This window comes from Stegastes partitus, unplaced genomic scaffold (genome assembly GCF_000690725.1).
Source record: "Stegastes partitus isolate 25-593 unplaced genomic scaffold, Stegastes_partitus-1.0.2 Scaffold475, whole genome shotgun sequence".
NCBI lineage: Eukaryota > Metazoa > Chordata > Actinopteri > Pomacentridae > Stegastes > Stegastes partitus.
Genome location: NW_007578206.1, coordinates 38539 through 63902, shown reverse-complemented (window position 1 = coordinate 63902; position 25364 = coordinate 38539). Strand labels below are relative to the sequence as shown.

Below are 25364 nucleotides of genomic sequence, written 5' to 3'. Positions count from 1 at the left end.
TGTAGAAAACAAGGTTTAGGAAAGTCGAAAAGTACTTATGAGGTTAGATTCCTTTTTCAAGCAGAGAAACTTCATATTTTAACTCAATAACTGTTCACATGTTAGTTGGGCAAAATGACATCCAATGTGAGTGCATGAAATTCTTTTTTTGGGGTCTCGGCTAGGATTTTAAAAGTTGTTTTTACGAGATATCTTCTTCATGTGCTGTATATATTTAACCCCTTCCACCCTGGACGCTGCTGTGCCAGGACCATGCTGTTAAAAAACAAGGCCACCGTTTCTCAAAGGTTTTTCCAAGTTTGGTCACATTCACTGAAGAGGCTGAGTTTTGATTAGGTGAAAAAAAAAAAAAAAATCAGTCAGTTTTGCTGGAGAAAAAATAAGACCAACAAGAGTATGGCTTAACACAGGTGTTTCTCAATCATTACTTGGAATAGTGGAGTGGCAGAATAAATCCACTTCCGAGGCCAACTCTACCCTAGACACACAGAATGAGTCAACTCAGTCGCTTTTCAATTCTGCAAATGGTTTAAATCCCTTTTTCTGCAGCGTTCTGCAAAGACAAATCACAGTTGTCCTTAAATCTTTAACTATGATAGTAAGATGACTACAAATTCAACGAAGGATTTGGTTAGAAAAATGAAACTGCTCTCTGACATTATGAAACAGAGTATTATGTCAAAGTTCTAAACAGCCTCAGTTTCAGTTCTACTTCTTATAAATAGCACAACATGTTAAGTAAAGGGCTGCACAGCAGAAGCTGTTGCTGGGTAATGTAATGGTACTCAAACAACAACACTTGACATTTAAATATTAAAGAAACTGGGGTAAGCAAAGGTTAAACATTCTTAATTTCAGGTGGAGGTCTTGGTTTGTAAAACGTATCAGCCACTGGTCAGCACTGTGTTTTTGTAACAGAGAATCGACACCCAGAGAGAGGAATTCAGACAAAAATAAGACAATTAACAGAGACATATTCTGTGAAGTGGACAGAGAGACTGACCGATGGACAGGAATGTAGCAACAGACAGAGAAATAGTAATTTGTTAGATGTGGTGACAGTGACTGAGACACAGACACACACACAGACAGACACAGACAGGCAGATAAAAACAGTCACGACATAGAGGAAGAATAAATAGAAGGCCTCTGCGGTTTGTCTACATGCTTTGTCAGTACATACTGAATTGAGACTGGTAGAGATTTGAAATGCTTTTGAAGAATAGGAGAAAATGAAAGCACATTTATATTTTCTAGATAATATTGAATTGTGGAGGATAGTATCTGTGATATCAGTGCTTTTGCCATGATTATAAAGTTAATGGTGTAATTGTGATACTTGTATTGGTAACGGAATGGGAATGAACGTGAGTAATGATAACGTTCTGACCTGCCACCAGGAGCTGTATGCCGCTCTGCTCCGGCATCTTCTCCGTTGGATGGCTGGTGATGAGGTAGAACACATAGGTTCCACTGTCTGACTGTCTCAGATCAGAGATTGTCAGAGAACAGTTCTTGGTTCCTGGCTGTCCCAAGTACTGCACCCTGTTCTGGTAGGATGGATCTGGGAAGATACGAGCGCTGTGGAACACGTAACTGACACAGACACACAGACACACTTAGATATTTACCTCCGTTTAGCTCTGGTCTGGTGGGTGTTGATGAGTCTTAAACAGTACCTTGGTGTGATACACCGGCTGTCTTCGAGACACCACATCTCAGATAAAACTTTGTATTCTTGTCCTTCTTCAACTCCTCCATCCTATCAGAAGACAGTTGCTAATCAATAAATACATACTATTAGATCCTATTCTAAAACACTGCCTGGAAGCTCAGATAATCGTTTGCTTTGGTTAGCTTTGATCAGCCAGTAATAACTGCAAACATCTCCTCAGTGTGATGGCAGATTTTAGGCCTCATAGAGAAAATACTCTGGCTTACAACACACTGCAGGACACAGCGCAACACACCACAATGCCCTCTTTATTGAAGTACCTGAGCAGAGAGCCCCCTGGTTTCATTGGAGCTCTGGGGGTAGTCATAGGAACAAGGGAGGACTACTGAAGAACCAATCACAGCACAGATAGGACCTGAGGGGAGATGAATTGACCAATCACCTGCAAGAATACCTGGAGAGCAGAGAATATGCTGAGTTACTACACCTACACGATAAGCTCTTGAATCCAAATTTGACAAGATTCTACTGTTCATCTTCACAACACTTGCAGTGTGAATACAGCAGTACTTACCTCTCAGAGAGAGTGTGAACAGCAGCCAGCAGCAGCAGCTCTGTGCCATATTTACTCCCATCTTCAGCTGTAGTTGTTTTACCTTCAATTTGTTTTTTGTTTTGTCTCTTGCCTACCACTCTGCACTGCTTTAGCGATGCGTGTGCTTCTCTTTCTCCAGAGAAAAGACTTCTATGTGTCAAGCTTCCCTTTTATTAAGTTAGTCAAGAGGGAACTGAGAAGATGGCTGGGTCTGTATGACAACAAAGGGAACTTGCACAAATGTGTGGTGATTGCATTAGTTAACTGACTGACATATAAAGTGGTCTTTACAGTAAAACAATGGCAGACATCCTCCCATTTGGTTCCCATCAGGTTGTGTGTTGTTGAACTACACACCGCGAGGCTCTCGTGCCCACCTTGTCCACTTGCGAGCTGACGTCACTCGCGCCCCCTCTCGCGTGCGCAGCGCAGCTCGGAGGGGACAGAAAGACTCGAAGCGACAAAACTGCGGAGAAACTTTCACCAACTTGGTCGCAATTCGTCCAAATGTTTCTCTCTTTCCAGTTAGAAGCGGGCGCTGGTGGTTTTGGTTGATAGAAACGGTTAAAACTGTCGCAGAGAAGTTCTTTTTTTCCCCCCTCTCCCTTTGGGGGTCAGTAACCTGTGAAGAGAGCAGAAAAAGAAGGGGATTTACTGAAAACTGGGATTTATCTGTGCAGTCCTGTCTTCGAGATAGAAGTTGTTTTCTTTTTCTGTTTTTACAAAGCAGGTATTTTAAAAAAAACAGCTAAATTTTAGGAAAGGGGAAAGCCAAACCCCCACCTGCAGCAAAGGAAAGACAGGTGAGTCATTTTCTGGAAGGAGACTTGAAGAGTGAGTTGAAACCTTTTAAGCTAGCAGGTTTAATATTGGCCTCACCTAGATTCAGGCATTTGTGGAATATCTTTTTGAAGTAAAGCATTTATTCTGAGTCATTTTAATTATTTCAACATTGCAGTTAATCGTAATGTTCTTTTTAAAAATGCCCTTTGGTCTGTTGAACCAGTTTAACCATCTCTATCCCAGGACCTAAATGAGCCTAAAGGGGCTTACAGGGCCAAAGTCATGCCAATAATATCAACATTTGAATTCATAGGCCTTTTTGAATATTATAGAATAATACTTTAAAGTGATATATTGGACTTTGAGTCTAACACAGCTACCTGTAATCTCTCAGTCGCCTCATTTGACTTCATGTCCTGCTGTTTGCTGTAAGTGGTACAATTAACCCACCGTTTACTTATCTGTAGTTACAAGAGAAGCTTGTTCACATGTAATTATGATAAAGAACTTGTTAGTAGACCTGGGGGAGTATGCCTTAAGTGTACATGTGTGAGTTTGTAAGAATGAACTAAACGTAAAGTGAAAACAGTTGAACAAACTGTAGACAACATTCAAAAATGTAAGTAATAAAATTGCAACGTAAGCTGTGTTATGAAGATGAATCGTCACCAGAGCCTCAGTGATTAATCCATTAGTTGCAATCTGTTAAATTAATCGCCAACTTCTTTTGAAATCAGTTTGAGTAGTTTGTGAAAAAAGTTGAAATTTCCATTTTTTAACTTTGGATATTTATTCTTCTATAGCAATAACCTGAACGTCTTTGTGTTGTGGACAAAACTAGGCATGTGAATGTAGTGTTGTGAGCTTTAGGAAACACTGACTGACATTTTCCACCATTTTTCAGCAATTTTATGATCACACAACTAAACTATTAATTGAGAAAATACTCATCAGATTATTGACAGTGAAAATACATGTGAGTTGTTGCCCCACTAAAAAAAACGAATCATCTTCTCACGTTATATCACAGCAGTTATTCAGTCTTGGTGTTTTTCTGTTTATCTATATAACTATTAAATGTTTACTGAAAATGTGCCGAACAATATTACCTAAAGTGTGCCTTTTTTTTTTTTTCTTTTTTACCCAAGACCCTCATTATTTTATTTTCATACAAAAGGGACTGCCAAGGGCTCGGACCACCCGCCCAGAGGAGTCAAGGAAAGATTGAAGGAAGTAAAAAAGGACCTTCATCATATCCTGCTGCTTCCTAACGTGTACAGATGTTTGCTGAGAAAGTAGTGATAGATAAGAAGATGGGTAAGTGCACGTAATACATGCACATACACACTGTGTGTCAATTCTCGCAAGCCCTTTCTTCTAACACAAACACACACATACACAGATTAAATGCTGTGCTGGTCATGCTGCAGCTCACACTGCCTGTTCTCTGTGTTTGGGAACAGACATCAGACCACTAGGCAGTTAACCATTAACTGGTTTGTTCAAAGCTGCCTGGCTGTCTGATGTTCACTGGATTTATTTTTGAGGTTTGTCTTTCAGCCCAGAAAACATATACTTGGACTGGTTGTCATATTTTTCTCATTCAGTAAGATAGAAATGTGATAACTGGAATCAGTTCTTTAGAATTAAGTACACCAAATTGCAACACATTGTATTAACAACACATTATTCTGGCAGTCATAAACAACTCACTATAACCTCGACTCTGTGAACATGTCCTGTTCCAACACACCCCCATTCGCAGTGAAACCTGTTATTTAAAGGAAGCCAGAAAATCCACATCTGTCCTCCTGTTACTTGGCATGAGCTGATATGCAGCGCAGCATTAAGGTGTTGGCTAAATGTTTTGCAGATTTATGGCTCCTGATGAGTTAACTTGAAGTTCTGTGATGTTGTTATGGAGAGAAAGATAAGAATACTTGCTTTGTTTTACCGTTGCTAGAAAGCACTTGTGTTAGTACAAACTATGATACACTGATGTGGTGATGTGTACAGAAATACGTTCACTGACAAGTCACTAGTTTTTCCATTTCTGTTAAAATGTTTTATCTTAGAATACATTTCCAAATGTTTGTGGATACAGCAACTTGAACACATACATCCTTTAGTTGTGTTTAACATAAATATAGTAGATAAAAGAATCATTGCTTACCGTACACCAGGGGCGAGTTAAGTGGAAGCCCAAAGAAACCAGTAGTCTTTCGCCAAGTTGTCTTCAGCTAAAAATCGAATCCCACATCCTCTGCTGTTTTCATCAACACATCTTCTTGATCCCTGTGTGTTTTCTGTAATTTATTTTCTGGGTCTGAACATGGCCAGTGATACGTTTGCTTCTGTTAGTTTCTGTTGCATGACTGAAAGGAGTCCACCCAGATGCAGTGAATCAGGCTGTGTCTTAGCCGTGTGCGTAATTACAGGAGAAACACAGTTTAGCTTAGGAGTGGCACAAATGGTGTGGTTTCTTTTTTTTTGTTTATGTCTGAGCTAAGATTAGGTGGGACATCATCTGCTGTCAGAAACAGTCTGTGTTTACCCTAATCGAGACGTGCTTATAGACCATGCATGTGTGAACAAGTAGAGAAACTCAAAATGCACGTTCACACACACATGCACGACATGTCTGTGTGATCAGGCTAATGTTTACTGCACAGAATGATTGTGTTTATTTTTACTTTTCCACCATGACAACCACGACATGAATGAGTCATAGCTTCTGCTGTGTCTTCTGTTGTGTGTGTGTGAAGAGATCTCCTTCTGCTTCTGTGCTGTTATCGTTGCTTGAGCTCACTCCTACCACGCCTATAGGTTCACTTTGGCCTACTAACCCTTTAAACTCTTTTCCTATTTGAATTGGAGTGGATATATGTTGAATCAAGCTCAGCCCTACTTAAATAACAATCTGATTTTTCTTGTTTGAAAGCAGTTTTGGGATTTAGTTCCCATGTCCAAATGTCAGTGCTGCACAGAGGACAAAGGATAATACAGTGGATGCTGACAAGGCAGTGAGGTGTGGAGTAGGTCCGGAGACCTAATAATAATCAACCTAGCCTATAAAAACGTTAGTAAATGGACACTTTTTTCAGTCAGGTTCAAAATTCCAAGGTCGTGAATGGACTTTCATGCCTAATTTATGGCTAAAAACAACAAATACTGCGTGGTGAAGTCACGACAGCCACTGTGCTCACATGTCAACAGATCCTTTCCCACCACAACAGAACAAACTGGCTGCTAATGAAGACTGTATGCTGTGGTTGGAAACTTTGGCAAAAAGTAGTAACTATAGCTTGAGCTGGAATTGTTTTGTCAAGTGAACCTAAATGACTAACACTCGCAATAAGAAGCGCTCCAGTGGCATCTCAATAGACAAAAAGATTTCTATCTTGCTGCAATGACTTCTGAGAAATCTTCTCTGTTTAACTCTTTGGAAAATGGTTTTCCAAAAGTCTTTGCAAAAGGTTTTCCGCAAATTTCATTAACAACATAAATCAAGAACACTTATTTGTTAATATTTAACGTCTCAGATCAGCAGATATTCGACTGTTTAGAAAGAATCTTTACAGAAAAGTTATTTTCAAATGAAGAAGTACAAAGAAGGAAACTTGGCTGTTGACAAAAACAGAACTTTTTTTTCTTAACACAGAATGTGTTTTTGTATTTTTTATTTTCATGTAGGGACAGAGACGATGGTTACGCATTTAATGTGGTACACAGCTGCTTCTTTTCAAACAACAGTGAGGTGCTACACTGGCAGAGGCATAATGTCTGCTAAGTTAGGGTTATCCCAATCTCCCACAGAATGAGTATTGTGTGACTCATGGCTGAGGACAGAAATAAACCGTAGTAAAATGCACGAACGGCACATCTGTGTGGATTGGTCACACACAGTGTGTTGATTCATTTTTACCTTCCGTGCCAGCTGTTGTTTATCACAGTGGCAACAAACCATGTTAACAAACAATCCAGTCGCACAATGTAGCAGCCCTACACTTTAAATGCATCATGAAATGACATTAAAGAAGAGGTGCGTTGTACCACTTCTGTTTGTTGAAACTGCATCTTTTTGTTGAGCATAAATTAAAGCATATTTAACAGTATTAGACTCAGTATTTATGAGACGTTGTGTTAATACAGCATATGATTTGGTAAAGCTGTCAGCTGTTACAAGACTGTAGAAAGGTGACCTGTCACAGAAACATGTTGGACATGTGGTTGTTATGTATTGTAAAATTGCCCTCATAATCAACATCTGATCCAGAATATAACTTTAATCAGCATTTACAACACCCACCGTGGGTCAGTGGTTGAAAAGCAGGTTCTCTTTTATATAAGATTAATCGTAACTATCACAACATATGGACTGCGCTTGCAACTTTCTGCCAATTTTTTAGTTTTGATGCATACTCTTCAGCCCATAATACCAAAGTGATTTTAGAAGAACACTGCCTTACAATACACACATGTAGACACACACACACACACACACACACACACACACACAGGAGAAGGCAATCTCAGGTAGAACTAGACACAATAGAGCGTTTGTTCTGACCTGCTATGTGATGATGAACAGTGCCGTGTTGGGGAAGAGAGCAGGAAAGAAAGAAGAAAGGACTTGGGGAACAAGTGGGCTGGACAGTGCCAGTCTATCTGCTGAAGCTGAGGTGTGGAGGAATGGTTGTGGTATTTCCAGCAAAACACAATCTGAAAGAACAAACACAAGCCAGGAATGTCCTGCTGATAATATTTTGAATGGATGTCTGATACTATGATCACTCCTTTTTGCTTTACCAGTTTTCTGTCTGCATTTTTTTCCATCTCTTTTTGACATTGGAGTCCCCATTGTTGATCACAATTTTAAGGAACAATAATGCCACTTTTATGCTGACCGGCTGATTGGAGGGGAAGAGGGGACAGGTATGAAAAACGGAGGAGGATCAGACTTGAAACATAAAGAGAAGCATGGAGGAAGTAAAGAGATGGGTGCAGGAGGCAAGAAAGGATAGTTAGATTTCAGGGAACATGCAGGTAAAGTTGGCCAGGCGGAGGCTGTGCTGTGGAGGGAGGGAGCAGATGTGATGAGATAGTGGAGGAGAAGAAGGTTAAGGGCACTGGATTAGAAGGTCTACACAACTATCAAGTTTCTTGATAACAACATAGAAATTCGGCAACTGTGGGACCAAACACTGTCACTGGTTTTGTACAACAGTGCTTCCTTGTCATTACTTGAGTCGTTTACTTACACAGATCAGTACATAGGATTTAGAAATCTACATACTAACAACAAAAATGGAATTTTAATTGTCACTGTGCATGACTGTTCTTGTTATAAGTGGATCTTAAAATATATAGATGCTGTCACACTATCTGTTGTTGGTACTTTCCTGCATCACAGAAATCCTGCCTGTGAACATTTTCGATTTTATTGGCATAATGTCACAGTTCCATCAAAACATTTTGATAGAGTTGTTTACATTTTTTTTTGTTTTCTTTGACAAAAAATTAGAACAGTGTCGCTGTGAGAGTGAAGGGAAAATACTGGACGGAGACAGAGGCAGGAAGGAAACTGGCCTTGTAGAATGTTTTCTTGGATTTGACAGTCATATGCCTCCAGTATCTCCAGTTGTTTCCTGGTACATGGATGGACAGTATTACTGTTAAAGTCCTGATGGTCTCATGTACTGTGGTGAAAAGAAAATCCACATAAAGTCAGCACACTTAATGCAGTGGACTGAGGATTACATTTACTCTGTTAAAGACCCCGTCTGAGGTAAATTCATTTTATTTACGCTGTTAACATGTACATATGTTTTTATATGATAGAAGACATGTCATTAGCAGAGTAAGCATTTAAGGCCATGGCTGAAGATTAACGATGACGTAGATTCAGGTAGCGAGGGTTTCATGTGGAACCAACCTCAGGTGGTAGAGCGGGTCGCTCATTGATTGGAAGGTCGGCGGTTCGATTCCGCCCCGTAACCTGTGTCATGGTCGTTGTGTCCTTGGGCAAGACACTTCACCCACCTTGCCTGGTGTGAATGGATTGTTTGAGGTGGTGGTTGGAGGGGCCGTAGGTGCAGAATGGCAGCCACGCCTCTGTCAGTCTGCCCCAGGGTAGCTGTGGCTACAATCATAGCTACCACCACTGGAATGGATGTATGTGAATGAATAATTGACGGTGTATGTGCTTTGAGTTACTCTTTGAGTTAAAAAAAGCGCTATATAAATCTAATCAGTTATTATTAGTATTATTATTAAACCAATCTGTCTGCTTGCAGGGTGGTGCTTTCCATATCATTTTTCTTTTTAGAATTGGTTTTCTGTACAAACATGCATGGCTGAATTATTCCAATATGACAACTTGCCATTGTGTTGCGTAAAGTAGTTTTGCAGTGTTTGGACAGAGTCTTGGGCGAGCTTGTGAGGTAGCTGCCATGAGGAGCAACAGTGTAGAGTTACATCAAAGCCATAATAGACATGAAGGAATGACTTTCATGGAAATAAACAACTTCTATGTGAACACTGTTGAGTTTTTAGGGGTTGAATCAATGGCTAGATGGGAACTTTTGGCATTTTCTTCCGTCATCTATTACTATTGATAGAATAGAATATTGAAAAATCGAAATTATTTTTTGACTCTATTAGCAATAAAATGTTCGAAGAGTCTACTTTCAAAAACATTCTTAATACATGCCTACAAAAAAAAAACTCCAGCAGGTCTTCTTTACAGCAGACATTTGACAAATCATTGCTGAAAGCACACAGGTAACAGTATTGGTAGCTGTGCAGAGTTAAGGGGACTTTAAGGTTAGTGACTTTCTTGATGTCATCCCACTTCCACCTGTGGGTACTTGGCCACACAAGTAGCTACTTGACTAACACAGACCTTAACAGAAGACTTGTCAGCAGGAAACTTTGCAAACAATGGTTCATTTAAGCCACGGCAATGAGCAAGACTGCACAGTACAAGGAGCCTTTAACAAGTTCACCGAAATGGAATGTGGTCATTTTTAATGTCATGACGTACACCTGTGTCTTTTCTGCTGTATTTTATTTAATTTGCAGCATAGCTCCACTGTATTCAACTTGAGCAGAAATCCAATCAGATAAAACTGAAAACACAGATGTAGCTGTGCAAGGCCTTTAATAGGGCATCCTATTCAATACAATCAGAGAGGCTGCAGATTTTTATCACTGTTCTATGTACCTGCCAAGCACATAAAGCTTTTAGGTAGATTTTCTGCTTTCAGGTCTGATTTAATGTGAGTGAAGAGGTGTAACCCTAACCTTTGGCTATTGTGTGCACTGTTGCTCTAACCCTTATGATGATGATGCTGACAAGGTGTTTGTACAGAAGGCTGGTAAAAGGAAGTGAAAGGAACTGACCTGTGTCGATGATGTGGGACGTGCATGGCAAACTGACAGTTCACAGAGGACTTTTGTACTTTCATAAATATGTGCACTTTTTTCCCTAACATTCCTGTCTTCTTGATAAGTAACAGATAATCCAAAAAACACAAGAAGAATGAGAAAGGAATATGAAATATCACTGGACTTTTTTTATTTTTTTTTTTACAATAGACTTGTTAAAGCAGGAATTGGACAGGAGAAACTCACAGAACAAAGGGTCAGCCATGACAGTGCCAGTCTGCACAACAGAGGGATCTTTGAACTGGTTTATGAATGTTAAATACACCTGTGCTGTTCATCTCATTTCTTGTCTGTAATGAAAAATGTGCAGTCACTGTGAGGTTCAAGGTGATGAAGTCAGAACAGAGGACAACAGGGGCAGAAAGGGACACGCTGACAATAACATTTGCATGCAGGCGCATACACGCTCTGCAAACGGGACAGACATTGCAATATTTCCTAGTATAAGAGTTTGTTCTTTGTGGAGAAATGCTAGACTTTAGACTATTGATCTAATCAGTGTCATTTGTACTTTTCAGCTTGTGCCAGGGAATGTGCCTCCTCACATCAGGGCAATGAGCTGAAACCAGTCATTTCACCGATGTTTGCTGTAGGGCAGCCTAAGAGTTCAAAAAAGACACCACAAATTAAACACTAGCAAACTGAACTTTTGGCATATTTGTCAAAATATCTGCATGCAGCTGTGTTGTTGCTAAAATATCAGCAACCACACAGTTCACTTTAGTTCACTGTTTAGTATTTACTCATTTAATTTCATCACCTTTGTCTTCTCCTCAGTTAAATATGTTTGCTGGTATGTTATATATCGGTAAAGTGCTGCTAGCATATGTGTTCATGGGTGTGTCTGTGTATACATACTGCCAAATGAGCCTATGTAGATTTGTGTATGTATTAATGTGTGTGTGTGTGTGTGTGTCTACAGGCAGCAGGGAGATCTCTCTGACCTGTGTGTTGACGCCCTGCCGGGTGATCGGGGTCTGTATAACAGTGATGACCTTGGGAGCCATTGGAGCAGCCGTCTGGGCCGTAGGTCAGACTACATTGCTCTCACACATACACGCTGACACACATTTTTGTCAAACACTTGATGATGATGTTCTGTTGTTGCTGATATTTCAAGATGCTTGTATTCTGTACTTCTCTGTAGTTACATATTGCACAATGGAAGAAGACACAGACCTGTATGATGGTGAGTAAGAGGCAGATGGTGTCACACTAATTGATTTCTAAGTAGTCTAATACCAGATTTTTAATATGATTGGTTATTGTATGACAAAAGAATGCTGACTGAGTTTAAATTACATCACAGCAGTGTGTACTATTGGACCAGCATTGATTTAAAAGTACCCTGGCCTATATCATTCTCTGCAGTTCAGGTAAATACAGCTGACCAGCGTCTCAGAATCTTTGACTCAGCTCAGAAGAGGTGGCGTCAGGTTTGTTCTTCATCAGCCAATGAACTTTTAGCCAGCATCAGTTGCGAAGAAGTGGGATTTGTCAGGTGAGACAGTTTCTTCACCATATCTCAGTGTTTCCATGTGACGTAATATATTGCAGGACTAACATGCGTGTACTTGTTTCAGTGTGGTGAATTATTCTGTCACATCAGTGCCAGAGGCAAGTGGTGATGGCGGAGAGTTCTTTTGCGTCAGACAGGAAGAGCTCAGTTATGGAAAGAAAATCAAAGACTCACTGTTCCCATGGTAACAAACCTAGCCGTCTGTCCTTTAGCCACACTGTCCTCTCTGTTGCTCTTTGCCTTTTCTGTCACTTGCTTACTCGGTTAACGAAGAGAAAAGCCGAACACTAACGTCAGTTTGGATGTTTTCTTTTCTCTGTCAGGCTGTTACTAACTCTGTCTGTCTTTGTTGCAGTGACTGTGAGAGCAGGGAAGTTCTCACACTGTTGTGCCAAGGTAAGATCTCTGATCTACACTCTTTCTGCTTGACACACTGGCACACTTTATACACTGATACCTGACACCCACCTCTCATCTTTGTCTGCATGCTGGCTAATCATCCTCCACTGCACCTTGTTATTTGTCTCTCTTATTCTTTCTCTCTGATGTTGCTTTTCGTGTTTCCTTGACATCTTGCTATTTTCTTTTTGCTTGTCTCATAGTTATCTTTTAAACTCTTCAGTGCTCTGTCGACTCTTTCACTCATGTTTTGTCATTATTCTTGTCCATATATGTGTTTAAATGTTTCGCTTACACTTCACCTACTTTGTAAACTTATTTCTCTCTTCTTTCCTGTCAATGCCTTTCTTCTGTCTCAACTTGGAAGACTGTGGCAGGCGTAGTTTTGCAGAGGACCGTATAGTTGGTGGTGTGGATGCAAGGCAGGGCAGCTGGCCTTGGCAGGTCAGCTTGCAGTACGATGGCGTTCATCAGTGTGGAGGATCCATCATCTCTAACCGCTGGATTGTTTCTGCTGCTCACTGCTTCCCAGAGTAAGTGACAGAGCTTCATTTTACATTGAAGCAAACGGCTGCCTTATGGCTTTTAATGACAGGGAATTTAGTCTAAATTCCTAAGCCCACCTAAAGCTCCAACCAAAATGCACGCACTAGTTTTAATAGAACAATTTTTTTGATGTGGATGTACTTTAATTTTAACATGTTTGAAAACAGATTTGTTTTTAGCTTGCACCAGAGACACAGGAATTATCATGTTAACATTATCAGACTGTTCTGGTGTAAACACGTCTGCTCCATCTGTCTTGAAGATGGTGAAATTGTATGAATTTCTACAGTTGCTTGTGTATGTGAAAAACTGAAGAAGCATAGAACAAAAAACAAAAGAAAGGTGTGCAAGACATATAACAATACATTCCCTCTTTTGTACACATTCTATGCCAGGCGGTATCGCTTTGTTAACCGCTGGCGTGTGCTGCTGGGCTCCATCTACAATAAACCCGTCAATGCCAACGTGGCAGAAGTGAGGACCATCGTTTACCACAGCAGCTACCTTCCCTTTGTAGATGCTAACATTGATGACAACAGCAGGGACATTGCAGTCCTGGCCCTCACCCAGCCTCTCTCTTTCAATGGTAGGACACACAGTGGCACAAGGAAATGCATGCACTTTTGTGAAGTAAGAAACACTGTATGTCTGTAGACATTAGAATACATGGTAATATAAAAAGAGGAGGAATGGCAAAGGAATGGTGAGACAGAGAGTCAGTCATCATGGTAATCTGCCTGGTTTTGGTGTCCAGTTTCCTAATTTTCAGCAGGACAAAACCTCTTTTATCTACTGTAATTATGTCAGGATTGAACAGGATGTAACCGTCGGCTGTCTCTGATGTTTTCTGCCTGTCCTGGTATCCCACGAGAATTTACAAGTTTACTTCACACTGGCATTAAAAGTTTTGTTTTTCAAGTACCATAGATTTTGCATTTTCATAAAGCACAAATTAGCAGTGTAAAACCAAAACACCAAATGAGTTACAGGCAACTTCTTTGACAAAATAATAATATCTAAGTTAAAACATACAGTATTAACACTGATCAGGAATACATGAGTGTCAGTATAAAGGAGCAAGCACCTGGCTCAAGTTTTTGAAATGTAAATGAGCTATGATTTTTTTAACAGTGACCGTTGTAATAAGGTGATGCTGTATAGCCATACCAGTTATTAATGTTTGCAGATAGAGTGCACTGGATAATGCCATGGTTCTGTGCTATTATACAGAAGAGGAGAAAGCATTGTCTTAGAAGGGCAAGTCTGACATCTAGTGTTGGCATTTATTAATACAAAAACAACATAAAATTCAATAAAATGTGCCAAGTCTAAAGTTAAATTGCCAGTTGAGTGTGCTGTTCTTATATGCATGTGTTTTATCTTTGTTCTATACTTTTTTTTTTTTCTTTCTTTTTTACTGATGCTAATGATAAATATCAGTAAAACGAGCAGGACTCAAATGCAGAAGTCTGAGACACACATGCACCTTTAATGTTGGCACAATAAACAAGGTCCACAAACAGGCACATTTAAAGACAGGAACAAAACTCGAGACAGTCTCAACAGGAATGGCACAAAAGAGAACCTGGCAGGGAATGAGTGAAAACAGTGTAAATACTGAAGGATCTAATGAGAGAATGGTGAACAAGTGACTGAGCTTTCGTCAGGGAAGATGTAGACTAAGTGAACGTGACAACAGCTGAATTAACTGTGACAAAGTTTTCTGTCTGACTCCTGTGTCCATCAAAAGCATGTATTGGCGGTAATTTTTCAACTGTAATTTGTATTCATATGTTTGTGTGCTTGTGTGTAGAAAACATTCAGCCTATTTGTCTACCAGCATATGGTCAAAGACTGATAGATGGACAGATGGGAACAGTAACAGGTTGGGGAAACGTAGGATACTATGGTGAGTCTACATTTCTTTACAGCTTTACTGCACCTTGCAGACTGTTTTTGCTAATGACGAAAGCATTTGTTGACTTTTTGGAATAAACTTGGTGATATTTATACAGTCCAACGTCTTGCTTTCTAGTACTTTCTTTGTTTAAACATATCAACATCTATGATGATTTTTGTAACTTTAAAAAAAAAAATCGTTTTCGCTCACAGGTCATCTAGCAGATGTTCTCCAGGAAGCGAATGTCCCCATCATCAGTGACGCTGTCTGTAATGCTCCCGATTACTATGACAACCAGATCACCACCAGTATGTTCTGTGCTGGCTATGACAAAGGAGGCACTGATGCCTGTCAGGTCAGAGTGTGCCCGAGTTTATACATTTTGATGCATAGATACTGGTGTATTTATGCATTGTGTGTGTTTAATTTGTTTCATCTGATACGCGGTATGCTTACAATTTCATGTCTGTGTGTCCACTGCACACCTGCTTGTCAAAAATATGTTATTGCATTTTGTGTACTTCATTACTGGTTTACTGGTTAGACAAAATGTGAGCATGAACGGCTATGATCCTCTGTGTTTTCAGGGAGACAGCGGTGGTCCTTTTATGGCAGAGGACTGCTTCTCGAAGACCAGTCGGTATCGTCTGCTGGGAGTAGTGAGCTGGGGAACTGGCTGTGCCATGGCCAAGAAACCTGGTGTCTATACCAGAGTGTCCCGATTTCTACCCTGGATATCGACAGCCATGAGGGTAAGAGTCTTTGTATTCACTTGTAATTATGTTATGTTTTAAAGTGCTACTGCCACATTTACAAACAGATTAAATAATAATACATGCTTGAAGATTAGAGGTGAGATTTTAATCTCAAATTAATACGACATTAATAACTTGTTGGTGTTACATATAAAACTCTCATCTCTCTCCAGAACTATCACAACTCACCAGGTGTTCACAAAATGGCCCGAACATGAGATTCCTGTCCACGTATTTCTACTTTTTTCTACTCTTGGATGATAATATGGACAGGTCCTGTGAGTGATACTGTGATTCTGTAGGGTGCTACCACGAGGGATAAAAGACTGTGATCTACTCTTCAAATTTGCCTTGTCACTGAAACATTTCACAGAGGATTGACCCACTTCCTGACCCTGATACATGACCCGTATCTTTGCAGTGCACACAGACAGAGCCCTTTGATACATGAAGTTAGTGAACTTGACCAACTTTATTATTATGAAGTTATGAAGACATAATGAAGTCAGAAAGGTGAAATGTTACAATCACTATATTTAGATTTCACTTTTATCTATACTAGGATTCTTTTTCTTATCCATCTTTTTTTTTCTTTTGTATTTTTTAACTGCATACAATTGCAATGTCAGCAGAAGTTAAGTTAGAAATAACCACTGAACTGAACCAATACACAGCAATAAATTGTAATGGTCTTTCTCAAGCAATCTAGATGCAATTTCATTCTTTTCTATTTTAAGATACATCTCTCTCCATGGAGATTTTATACATGCATTTGTTCCACATGAGTCACTTTCTTCTGCAGCCAATGAGTCCAGCAAACCACATTAAGTGCAGAAGCACTAATTTGTCACTTGAAGTATTTTGGCAGAGGCAGGGGTCACCCATTCAGACAATTAGAGATCTGAGCTATTTGTAATTTATGAGTCATGCAAATTACTGAGTGAAAAAAAAAAAATCCTGGAGTTTTGTAAAATTATAACACATAGTAAGGATGTCATTTTAAAATTACACTTGTACTTGTGTGGTACATGCTGTGTCTTTTTTATGCAGTAGCCTGACATTTGTATGGAAAATAATTGTTCATGCAAGCTTTATTGTTATCAAATTCCCACATGACCTGGTGAAGATGATGCTCATGTTCCAACCAGTGTTCTGTTGTTGTCTTGTAAATATTAGTTGGTACCTTGTTTATGTAGATGTTTATTTGAGATACGTTACTGATGTCTAAAAGATCCAAGAGTGCAATAACAACTACAATCATGTTCTCATAAAATACTTACTGTACGTTACCGATTTCAGTCCACAGTCATAAACCAAAGTGTAGGATTGTTACTGAGTTGTATGACTTTGATTGCAGTGCTATCTGAATGGAAAGAGCCCGTTGTACTTCTTTATGTTTATTGTACAAAACAATAAATCAATAAATTTACACATTAAAAGAGATGGGTTTTTTTATGTTTAGGAACAAAGAATAAAAATACAGTTTAAATGTCAAGACACACTATCATTCATCTGTGCATAAATATAATGTAGATATTACAAATGAACAAGAGTTCAGTCAAATGAGAATTAAGCACAAACTGTATAATTATACAGATCCATTCAAAAAAGTCCCCACATGCACTGACCTTTTTAAATAAAATGAAAGTACACTTTATATTCATAACAAATACAACGTGTGCAAGAAAAACAACTATTGTAAAATATGTTGTTGCATTGTGTATTGCATTGAACTAAAGGGTAATTGAAAACAACTTGCTCAAAGTCAATGCATTACGACTACATGTGTTTTATATAAACTGTGACTCTTTACTGTAGAGACTGCAGTACTTAGCAAATACACAGAAAGAGAAATAAATTAGATATATACTTTTTAAAAATATAAACATTTATGGTAAAATAAAATATTTGCATTTATTATGACTCTAAACTGTGCAGCATTAACCCTTTGAAAAAACAGAATTACAAATAAAAAAATCATTATAAAATAAAATTAATGGATATATTGAAACATTTAATACTTGTAAAAGCAGGTTTGTTTCAAACTATTGCACAAAGATCTCAGTTTAAACTTCTTGAGACACTGAGGTTTGAACTTGTCATAATTATCTCGAGAAAATCGTTGAGTGACAAGATGATGAACCTCAGCGGGATGTAACCACACTGGCATAGATCACAGAGTCGCTGTTCTCTCCTGCTTTGGACCTGAGGAGGCAATTATAGAATTAGTGAGGTTTAATCAAGCTGTGTCAGTCGAACATCGTTTTTGTTCCTGAACTTTTTATTACTGCACACAATACACTGTGCAGTTATGGTTAAATTTTGTTTTAAAGCATCACGTTCTACAGATATTATGATAAGATAATCTTTATATTTTATACTTAAATATTGAAAAGTTAAATAAGTTAGCATTGCTTTTTTTGTTTGTTTGTTTTTTTCAATTTTCTTGGACTTTTTGTTTTCAGAGTGCATGCAAAGAAAATTTACTCAGATTGCAAAGATATGAATGATTTACATTTGCTCTGGTGGAACTAACTTCAAATTATTTATTGCAATATTAATTGTCAACAAAAGGCTTTTTTTTTGTCTGTGCATGTCAAAGTTATTTTGATATATTAATTTGTACCTGTTATAGTCACAAAGGAACAATAACTCTAACTAAAGGATATGAATTTCAAGAGCGGGTCAACCTACCAGGAGTCCTGTGCTGCTCTGCTGGTGTTTTTTGGCTTGATGTTCACTGTGGCGTACAGAATCTCATCTTCATAAGACGTGGAGGCCTGACAGAAAAGAAGGGAGTTAATCTATTCATAAAACTTGTCTTTACCGTCATGAACAGTCATGTTTAAGCTGAATATTTACATGAGGGTGTGAGTTCCTCTGTGGAGCAGAAGATGGAGACATGAGGATGTTAGCATAAACAGAATCAGATGGTTCGTCAGATGGATCTTCAGTCTGCTGGAGGGAACACAACAAATGCCCTTTATATTGTCTTCCATAGGCCCTTTGGGTACTTTTGTGTTTTGGCTCGACTAAGAACATGAAACATCTCATGAAGTTTAAGTTCGAGAGAAAAACTCTAAAATAAATCATGTCAGGAATGGTGTTGGATGCACTCACTTTTTCCCCTGCATTGGTCCTCTGTTTCTTCCTGCCAACGTGACAAAAACAAATGAATACAAAAAATATATTAATGTCACTCCACTCCGAACAGTGTACTTAATTGTTGCTCAATCCAGTGGCATCACGTTTTAGGGAAGTTGTTATGTAATAATGGCAAACACATCAAGCTGAGACTTCTATAAACAGCTGTTTGGGGCACATGCATTTTCACTGACCAACATTTTTAACAGTGTCAGAGGTGAGCTGTGGAAAAAGATTAGAATGTGGAGAAAAGAAGTTTTCGAATTGAACATAACTCATAATGTTATTGATCTGTTCACATACAGCAAGTACAAAATCTATGAAAATCCGTTTTTCCATAATATTCTCTCACAGCAGAGCATCAAAAATGGGAATCATCATGTTCAGTATACTGAGATACTGCTGAGTAAAAAAAAGTGAGTAAGCGGTCAAATGTAACAGCACAATGGAAATTAAGATGACACACATAGTGCATCCTCATGACAACATGAGTTCGAGACACATCATGAAAATTTTGCAACATGTCGAATATGAGATGCAGAGAGATTTCTAACATGCACATATAAGTCAGTGACCGACTGTAAAAACAATGAAATCACTCAGTCACACAACACAACTCTCCATCGTTCACTGACTCACCAGAACAGAAGCAGCACGATCATGAGTGTGACACAAAGAGCGACTCCGATTCCAACTAAGACTGCGATGGATGGGCTGGCTGAGGAGAAACACAGTCAAATAAACTCAGTAACACAATGAAGATGGCATAATTACATTTCAGGCAAAGTTAAGATGCAGCAATAGTTGATAAAGATGAGTCACTTAAACCTTTAGTTACAATGAACAGTACAGCAAAATCTAGTGGTTTGCCTTTGTTAGATTTGAAATGACATGAGCCTAAAAAATGGGAAAAGGGAAGCTAACAATCCTGATGTTACTAGATCCTATTGCAGCATTTGATACTGTGATGAATGAAATACTTCTGGTTAAGCAATTTAGTTTGGCTGTAAGGAGCAGTCTTTAGGTGGGTCAGATTTTAATTAGAAGGTAGGAACCTGAAACAGCCACTATGATGCCACAAGGATCCATTCTTGGGCCCCTCATATTCAAACTGTACTTGCTTCCATCCATCCATCCATTATCTATACACCGCTTAATCCTCACTAGGGTCACAGGGGGGCTGGAGCCTATCCCAGCTGACTTAGGGTGATGGCAGGGGACACCCTGGACAGGTCTCCAGTCTATCACAGGGCTACAATTAGAGACAGACAACCAAGCACACTCACATTCACACCTACAGATAACTTAGAATCACCAATTAACCTCAACATGTTTTTGGACTTGTGGGAAGAAGCTAGAGAACTTGGAGAGAACCCACGCTGCACGTGGAGAACATGCAAACTCCACGCAGAAAGATCCCGGGTGTGCTCAACGGGACGCGAACCGGCAACCGTCTTGCTGCGAGACAACGATGCTAACCACTGCGCCACCTTGCAGCCCTGTACTTGCTTCCCCTTCATCAAATTCTCCAAAACTATCTGGTGTTGCTCTTCATACCTTTGCAGACGACACTGCAATCTATCTGGCGCTCTCACAAACCTAACTATAGTCATTTAGACTTCCTATTTCTGTGTCTTGAGAAATTTAACAGCTGCATCTAACAAAGTTTCTGATCCTACATAACCACAAGACTGAAAGTATTCTTTGTAGCGATAAAGAAGGAAGTGGGAACAAACAAGACTTCTGGTGTAATACTGATAAAGATTCAGTCTTGAGTGGCCACATTAAAGCTGCAACTAAGTCATCATTAACCAGAAACTTTAGGTCCAAGCAAGACTTAGAAAAGCTCATTCATGCTTCTATTTCTCATAGGGTGGACTACTGTAATGCACTTCTTACTGGCTTCAGATATTTGCATTCAAAATGCTGCTGCTACAATACTGAGAAACAATGAAAAGGGAGAACAGTCCAGCCGATAGATTGCTGCACTGACTTCCAGTTAAATGTAGAACTGAATTGAAGGCTCTGTTTAATTTCTACATGTCTCTGAATGGTTTCAGCTAAGTTTACTGAGCACAAGATCTGCAGGGACTGGTCAGGAGTGGTGCCCAGAGTTCAAACCAAACATGGTGAAATGGCTTTTGGCCATAATGCTGCCCACTGCTGGAATCAGCTCCATTTGGAACTCAGATACGCCCCAACTGTATTCATTTTTAAAACAAAACTTTAACTGGTCTGCACTTATATAGCGCTTTTCTAACTTAGTGGGACTAAAAGCACTTTACAGAGTTTCTCATTCACCCATTCACACACACACACACACACACACACATACATGTACACGCACACACACACACACGTTCACACAACAATGGCAGAGCGAACCACCAACCTTGTGATTACTGGACAACCCACTCTGCAAACTGAGCCACAGCCGCTTACAAATTAAATTTAGGACTGTTTCTTTTTCCTCTGCTTTTCAATAATGTTCTATTTTGGGATATTTTATAAATTCTGGTATAAATTTTTCGGTACTTTTGATTGTTTCATACTTTATAAATCGTTTATGTGTATGTATAAATAGTAAAATGTCACACACTTTGCAGCTTTTCCGCCATGACCAGCAGAACCTCAGTCGAGTTGTTTTCCCCCACGCTGTTCCTGGCCAGGCACAGGTAGAGTCCATTGTGAGACGCCTCCATCGAGGGCAGAAATAGCATCTGTCCTGAGCCCATCTGGAGCATGGAGCCTGATACTGCCGTCTTGTACCAGGCGTAGCTGTCTGCTGGAGGGTTAGCATCACTGCTGCAGGTCAAATTCACACTGCTGCCCTCCAAGACTTGCTGTGGAGCCACTGACACTGAAACGTTCATTGGGGGGTCTGGAAAAAGTCCAAACATTGTATGCGTTAACAGAATGACGTCATCAAAATGAAAAATGGTGATCAACTCGCAATGGTTCACAACCTGCTGACCTTTGTGGGAAAAAATTAGAGTTTAAATACACGTCTTGCCTTAACTTTATTCTCTTATTTCTTTTGTCCTTATTAAATGATGGATACATCCAGCTCTTCAGGCTCTAAAAATCCTTAAATACAACAATCAAATGACAACTAATGCAACAAAATTTGACGATAAGTTGTAGTTGCTTCATTTAAAGGTGTCTATGGGCACTCATTAGAGTCAAATACTTTATAATGCACTTGTTAAAACATGTCATAGGAGGGATTTTCTCCAATGATCTCAGACTTGATGTGCAGGATTTCATGAAAGATATGTCTTTTCCATAATCTGAGCTATCACTTTATGAGGCTAATCACATGACCGTACATACATATTCTCACTTGAAGCACAAAACAGATTAATCAGTTTGAACATTTTATCAGCACTTCCTCTCCCCCTGAGTCTTACACCATGTGTTCGATCAAACTTTTGAATGCGTCCTGATGACAGACAGATGGACGGCATAATTATAAATTTGAGGAAGTTATGATGTTGGGCAATGTAAAATTTCCCACTCTCAGTTACCACTTGATTGTACTTTTCCCACTGTCAAGGGGGGAACTTTCGACAACTTTCGACAACACAGTTTCAAATCAAAACAGATATGTGAAACTAGAATATTCAGCCTCCTTACACTGGACATCAAGGTGAACCTCAGCGGAGTTGAACAAGGCGTTGCCCCTCCAGGTGATGTTATTCCAGGCCTGGCAGTAGTACCGTCCACTGTGGCCGGGCTGCACGTCAGAGATGCTGTGTTTCTGCCCTGAGCTGATAAACTGTCCGTCTTTATACAGGCTGTATCCTCTTTCTGTCACAGGAGGGTTGGCGTCGCTGCTGCACCTGAAAGTCACCGTGTCTCCTTTGACGACGTCTCCTGGTGAACTCACTGTCAGAGTCACTTTCTTGGGAGCGTCTGTTTAAGATGATGAACAAATAGTGAGTTAGAAGCAGAAAGATATTTGTAGAATTTCTACTTCCTTTTATTGGCAGATAAGTTCTTAAGCGGACTCATTTTAAAACGTCAATTCATGATGTACACTTATCACTTCTGTATATTCGTGCACCCAGCAGTTTACAGAACAGCTAAAGAATGGCTTCTGTTGCGGTCTCGACATTTTAGAAAGACACGTTTCTCACTGTGTATCCATTTGTGCAGAATTGTATATGTGTATATTATATTGTATTGTCTAGACTTATTAACTTCTCAACATTTTCTTAAACCTGAGACCACAAGTTCTTTACATACCTAAATAAAACAAATGGTCCCAGCCACTGTTTTAAGTGAACTAATCATGTAAATTCAGGTCCAGTTAGTCTGAAGTAGTTTGATTGGATTTTTTCTTCTTTTTTCCCCCCCATCATCTAATTGGAGTAAACCTTGGGGGAGAAAATGATTTTGAAATGAGCTCTGATAACATAATGCAGTTTGGATTTTGGTCTGAATCAAACCTTCAGTATGTATTTTTAAACCTTTTTTTTTTTTTTTTTTTTTTAAAGGATTGCAATACATTTGATTGGAAACAATCTGGATTACCTTACTACATTCCCAGAAGGATTCAGTGTGGATTTCAGAAACAAGATGATGTAAAACTTGGGTAAATAATACAGTGTTAGCTTTTGAAGTACAATAATCTAGTTTTTGCATGACTTGTTTTGCCACTACAGTGACAAAGTACAAAATAAAGAAAAACTCATTTAAATATTTTTTTCTCCCATAAAAATCCTTCAAGCAGATGTCAATATCAAACAAATGATATGTTTAACTGAACCTGTCTCTTATTGCTGTATTTTAATTACTCACTTTGTCACTGTACCTTCTAAATGTAGAGCCTCAATAAAATCAAGAACACTGAGATCAGTGTTTTTATTTGATGAATTATTAGACATTAAGGCTTTTTATGACTTCAAATATATACTCAAAAATATGCAATGTTTTTCTGACTAGCGTATACATTGCAGTTTTTGTTGTGAGTCAGATTAGGGCCTGACCACTTAAATGAAATTAAAAATGGACAGAAACGCTGGTATTAGTTTATTGTTTTCTGTTTTTTCATAAATACTAAATGTGACCCCATGCTGGCTGTTGTTCTTTACAAGCATAAGCAACATTGTGATCTGCAGTCCCATTCAGAGCTCTGATAATCTGGATTCAGTAATTTCACAAAGTTTGTATCTTGATCATGCTGCTCCAATCCAACGTTGCTTTATAAAAACGTCACAAAAGTAAGACTGATTATCTGATCCTAGCTGTAGTGGATAATTACTGTCTGGGTAATTAATTACTGTGTGGATAGTGAAACACGGGGTTTTCAAATTTGGATCATTCTGATAGTTCTGACTGACTTCACTACATAAGTCAACTGTATTTGTACATAAACATGCAGAGTTGCAAGTTTTTACAGAAGACATTTTGATGTATGAGTGGCAAAAATGTAGGACTGTGTTTTATAAAGGTCACTATATTTGAATCTTGCTGACTCACTGCCACGCTGTAATTTCTTACCGTAACACTCGGCTATGAAACACGCCTATAAGCTGAAACATTTAGCGTTAATCACATACTCACACTGAACATTCAGAGCCACAGAGGCAGATCTGGCCGTCTCTTGTCCTTGGACAGCGCAGTAGTATCTCCCAGCGTCCTCTATCCTCGCCTGAAACACTGAACCTGATACAGGTTGTCCATCTTTGAACCAGACGATGGTAGTGGGGTTTGGACAGCCTGACACACAGGTCAGTCTGACATCGTCTCCCTCTGTCACGGTGCTCGGCTGCACAACAGTGGTCAGCTCTGTTGCAGAAGCACAAACACATTAAACCTCTTCTGAAATTACTTAAACCAGAAAGTAATTCTTTGTTATTGTGTCATTACCTTTTACGGACAAATAGGAATGTGTTTGGCTTCTCCATCTGTTGAGTGTTGTAACAAAACTAAAGTAGTAGGATCCTGTATCAGCGATCTGTACATCATTGATCTTCAGATCACAGTCACCCCTCTTGTTGCCCAAATACTTAAAGTGTCCGGACGGTGCAGAAAACTGAGAGAGAGCAAAAAGTCTCGGACTGCCCAAATGAAGCTTGACTTTAGACCAGCTCGTTGACGTGACAATGTGACCAAAGGGGTAGTCGTAGCTGCACTGTATAACTACTGATGTCCCTTTTAAGGCACACTGGCTTTCCAAAGTCACCCTCCAGTCTCCACTCCAGACACCTTTGGACAAAAATAAATAAGACAAACTCTCTTAAATTTAGTTGTACTGTTGCTTTTCTCCTCAAATTATTTGAAGTAACGTTTGTATGATATTCTTACATTAAACTACATAGAATGTATTAACTGTCAAAGTTGTAGTCACTCCATTTCAAATGTGTTAAATTAAAAAATCCTTACCTGGCAGGATTACCAGAATAATCACAACCCTCAAACTGTCCATTGTTTAAAATGCACCTGCAACATCATGACACAGGTTAGTAATGATATGAAGACAGTGTCAAACAAAAGAAGAATTGTCATTGAATGAAATCTAAAAGTACTCACCACTTAAAACAAACTCACTTGTTACTTTGTTCATTCTTTGAGGTGAAGTTTTGTGTTGTGAA

General features: G+C 39.1%; 3 protein-coding genes across 4 annotated transcripts in view; 1 reads left to right on the top strand and 2 right to left on the bottom strand.

Moving 5' to 3' along the window:
- LOC103360947 (sialoadhesin-like) overlaps positions 1-5381 on the bottom strand; it is a 10315-nt gene extending 4934 nt beyond the window's left edge. Inside the window, exons 1-5 of the mRNA XM_008286892.1 lie at positions 5227-5381; positions 2250-2892; positions 1996-2129; positions 1680-1762; positions 1391-1596 (exon numbers count right to left, since the gene is read on the bottom strand). Of these exons, the coding sequence (XP_008285114.1) occupies positions 1391-1596; positions 1680-1762; positions 1996-2129; positions 2250-2310 (484 nt within the window). The 5' untranslated portion in view covers positions 2311-2892; positions 5227-5381. The remainder of the gene's footprint in view (positions 1-1390; positions 1597-1679; positions 1763-1995; positions 2130-2249; positions 2893-5226) is intronic.
- Positions 4197-17064, top strand: hpn (hepsin). The gene is made up of 12 exons (XM_008286893.1): positions 4197-4370; positions 11425-11532; positions 11650-11691; positions 11874-12003; positions 12086-12205; positions 12377-12417; positions 12788-12953; positions 13362-13552; positions 14780-14875; positions 15079-15221; positions 15454-15618; positions 15795-17064. Exons 1-12 carry the CDS (start codon positions 4334-4336, stop codon positions 15837-15839), a joined length of 1284 nt encoding a protein of 427 aa, XP_008285115.1. The 5' UTR covers positions 4197-4333; the 3' UTR covers positions 15840-17064.
- Positions 17006-25364, bottom strand: LOC103360949 (B-cell receptor CD22-like). 2 transcript variants are annotated; one of them, XM_008286894.1, is made up of 11 exons: positions 25303-25364; positions 25156-25212; positions 24640-24978; positions 24334-24558; positions 22402-22680; positions 21365-21646; positions 19405-19483; positions 18742-18772; positions 18484-18579; positions 18316-18401; positions 17006-17826 (listed from the first exon to the last, which is right to left on the bottom strand). In XM_008286894.1, the coding sequence occupies exons 2-11, from the start codon at positions 25196-25198 to the stop codon at positions 17766-17768; spliced, it is 1521 nt and encodes a 506-aa protein (XP_008285116.1). In that variant the 5' UTR covers positions 25199-25212; positions 25303-25364; the 3' UTR covers positions 17006-17765. The 2 variants fall into 2 exon arrangements, with proteins under 2 accessions (XP_008285116.1, XP_008285119.1); XM_008286897.1 differs by having other exon boundaries at positions 18484-18576.